At 40.3% G+C, this 3,740-nt stretch overlaps 1 protein-coding gene across 1 annotated transcript in view; it reads left to right on the top strand.

The window, feature by feature from the left end:
- tnnc1a (troponin C type 1a (slow)) overlaps positions 1-3,311 on the top strand; it is a gene marked incomplete at its 5' end in the record, with an annotated part of 6,512 nt that extends 3,201 nt beyond the window's left edge. The window contains 3 exons of the mRNA XM_083674386.1: positions 538-652; positions 1,619-1,755; positions 2,608-3,311. Of these exons, the coding sequence (XP_083530512.1) occupies positions 538-652; positions 1,619-1,755; positions 2,608-2,639 (284 nt within the window). The 3' untranslated portion in view covers positions 2,640-3,311. The remainder of the gene's footprint in view (positions 1-537; positions 653-1,618; positions 1,756-2,607) is intronic.
- Positions 3,312-3,740: the final 429 nt, after the last annotated feature.

The raw sequence follows: 3,740 nt of genomic DNA, 5'->3' as shown, positions 1-3,740 counted from the left end.
TAACTTAACACCAGAGACAGAAACCTTAACCTTAACCTTAACCTTAACCCTAACCCTAACCCTAACCCTAACCCATCAATAGGCCAATTTAAACATGTAGGGTTAGGGTTAGGGTTAGGGCAGAGAATGTTGTTCGCTCTTCAGAGGTGAAGGGAGGACAAGCCAGTTTTGTTTGCTCATCGAAAGAGCTAGCCACTGTATGGGTCAATGAATAGGTCATCAATAGCTTGTCAGTAACATTTATGAACAGATAAATTGCCTGCTATTACAGGACATACTGTAGTAGACCTCTCAGACTCTGGTAATCTGAACCTGAGATGGCAACACTGTGTGAAGACTGTCCAGTGTTCTTATATCAAAGAGTATATGGTGATATCCTGAATATGTGTGTGTGTGTGTGTGTGTGTGTGTGTGTGTGTGTGTGTGTGTGTGTGTGTGTCTGTGTGTGTGTGTGTGCGTGCGTGCGTGCGTGTGTGTGTGTGTGTGTGTGTGTGTCTGTGCGTGCGTGTCTGTGTGTGTGTGCGTGCGTGCGTGTAGGCAGTGGGACGGTGGACTTTGATGAGTTCCTGGTCATGATGGTGAGATGCATGAAGGATGACAGCAAAGGGAAGACAGAGGAAGAGCTGGCGGAGCTGTTCCGCATGTTTGACAAGTGAGTTTATCGTCTGCCTTCATGTCTGCTACACACAGAGGGCTGGAGCCTCTTGAAGAGTTACTCTTTATAGACTTCCCCCGATCCTATCCTCGAGCAGTTGGTATAAACTGTAGTCTGTTCATTACATACTCTATGGAAATGGAATGTCCCAAAGTGTGCTGCATTGCATTTTTACATTTACATGTACATTTTTGACATTTAGCAGAAGCTTTTAGTACATTTGTCTAAAGTGAGTGAATCATCTATAGATCAGTCATCATTAGCAAAAATCTATGCTTGGACCAGGTGCCATTGGCAGTCACAATGCTAGAAGAAGGAAGGATTACTTTTTTTTTTATTATTTAAAAAATATATATATTGTTACACTATTTACAGAGCCTTGTAGACTAGGTCCGAACACCCACTCGATCAGAATCAGAATCAGAATCAGAATCAGAATCAGAATCAGAATTATTATTATTAACTATATTTACACATACAGGAAATTGACTTGGTGAGGTTGGTGCATAGGACATAAAAACAACAATACATAAGCAAAATATTAACAAAAAAAATTAAAAATAGCAAAATATTAACAAATACCGAAAAGAAATTAAAAAATAGAACAATAAATTATGTAGGCTGTGTGAGGCTAAGATGCAATGATACAACAATCACTCCTTGTTTGCGCCTCAACAAAGGGAACCTTTTCATATATATTCACCCAATGACACCTACATCATATTTTGAGTAACAGCTCTCTGAATCTGACCTTTGTGAGAGAGACATAATACACTTTGTTGATCTAAATGTCAGTCTAGATTGGGGCGAGCTCCACTGGTTTATAGCCTGGATGTTAGTCTGTCTCTTCTTTAGACAATTTAAGTTTTAATCGTACGGGCCAGTCCACCGTGTACTGTAACGTTGGCAGTTAGGGGGTTAGTCTACCAGACCGTGGTCTGATCTCCTCCTCTGGCTCCACAGGAATGCAGACGGGTACATAGACCTGGAGGAGCTGAAGGTGATGCTGGAGGCTACAGGGGAGGCCATCACCGAGGACGACATCGAGGAGCTGATGAAGGATGGGGATAAAAACAACGACGGGAAAATCGACTATGATGGTGAGGATCTCTGTACTTCTCGTGCTCGGTAACGTGCGTTGGGAGTCCTGTTTGAAATGCATTTCTTAAATATGTATTTTTTTAAGGGATTTTCTGCTTTATTGGGATAGAGACAGTAGAGATTGACAGGAAGGATGGGAGAGAGAGAGGAAGGAAGACATGCAAGATATGTCCAGGGTCGGAATCAAACCAGGGACCTTGCAATTATGTGCTATGAGCATTAGCGTGCCACGCCACTAAGCACCTCCTGAAATGCATTTCTGATACAAGTTTGATTGATGAAGTTTGATTGATGAATAATGGCAGTGCTGTTGACCGTATTGATCACATCAAATCAAAGTTTATGTATCATATGCACAGGATACAGATGTAAAGGGTACAATGCAACCTCTCAACAGTGCAGTGTCAATATAAGGATAGATAGATAGATAGATAGATAGATAGATAGCTAGATAGATAAACACAATAGGCAATAAGGCACAGAAAAGTACGAAATACAATCAATAATAATAACAGTCAATTAATATAAATTGTAGCCTTGGATGTAGTGGAATATATACAGATACATATTATAAATATAACAGCAGTGATGGGGCTATGTGTCTATGTGTGTGTGTGTATGTGTGTATGTGTGTTGAAGTGAGTGCAAATTCTCTCTAGTGCAAGCAGCTGGGGGAATCAGTTAAAAAATAGCTCGGAGGTAGAAGCTGTCTCGGAACATGTTGTGAACTTTCCGGAACCTTCCGGAACCATTTGAGAGCCAGGCGTGGCTGGGGTGGCTGTGGTCTTTGATGAGTTTGAGGGAAATGTTTCTTGGGAGCTGACTTCTATTATTCTTCCCTGTGGTTACAGAGTTCTTGGAGTTCATGAAAGGAGTAGAATAAACGTCAACACGACCAGAAGATGGATTTTCCTGACCCTTAGTGATATTTTTGTATTTCACTTCAACTCCATGGACATCTATGGACAACCGGAGGCTGATTTTGGACGACTTTGCAAGATTTAGTTGAATACTCTATTTAATGGCTTATGTATTTTTATAACTTTCTACCATTTCTTGCATTGTTGTAAATACAGTTTGTAACTAGTTTGGTGCCCATATACTGGATTTTTATAAATGTAATCAACCAAAAATACTCACATTTACAACTCGCATTTCACATTTCAATTTGACTACTTCAACTACAGTGTTGTGTTTTGGTTTTCATTTCAAATTCCATGTTAATTTTGCAGTGCCACAAACAGTTTACAAATCTCTTATCTGAGTTGCTGATGTTGTGCTACCAGACAGAACATTGTGTTTGGATGCATCGTATGGCACGTCCAGCAGACCATAAGTCCTTGTTATTATCTTCTACCGAGCTTTGATTTGCCCCTTAGGATGCTAAACATACATTTGAATGTAATGTATCCAATGTGCATACAAGGTATAATGGAAGCATTGTATGCATTCCTGCATGTTTAGGAGATACCTCAGGGCGTGTTATTCCTCTGAAGAGCCGATGGTGAATTTCGACACCATACGTCTGCTTTGAATGGACACTCAAGTAATAAACATGATGCAATCGTCAAAACAAATGTTTGTCGGTCTTTGTCTGATGCGTGGTTGAAATGCGGTTTGCGTCAATGGAGATCAAATACCGCTAACCATAAGAAAATGTAGTATTCTTCAAAAAGGAATTCTGACGCCTGAATGACTTAAAAAGATAGGTCATAGATTTAATTTGCTATGAGCTTTTAATACGATCCTTTGAACTATGAAAACTATTCACTCCACTTTTTCTGATTTTCATGAACATCTCTGTGGCCCACTGAAGATCTCCTCTGGGGTATGTGGGAGGTTGAGCATATCACAGGATTCATATGGTTGGAGGGCCTACAGTATCTGGTTGCACAATGTATTGAGACAAGAGCTATTTGTGTCTAATCACGTTAGTGCCCATGTTAGGGGATCACATTTGACCGACACCAGTTGACAATCAAAT

This window comes from Argentina silus (genome assembly GCF_951799395.1).
Source record: "Argentina silus genome assembly, chromosome: 8".
Taxonomy (NCBI): Eukaryota; Metazoa; Chordata; class Actinopteri; order Argentiniformes; family Argentinidae; genus Argentina; species Argentina silus.
This window is presented reverse-complemented; position numbering and strand designations above follow the sequence as displayed.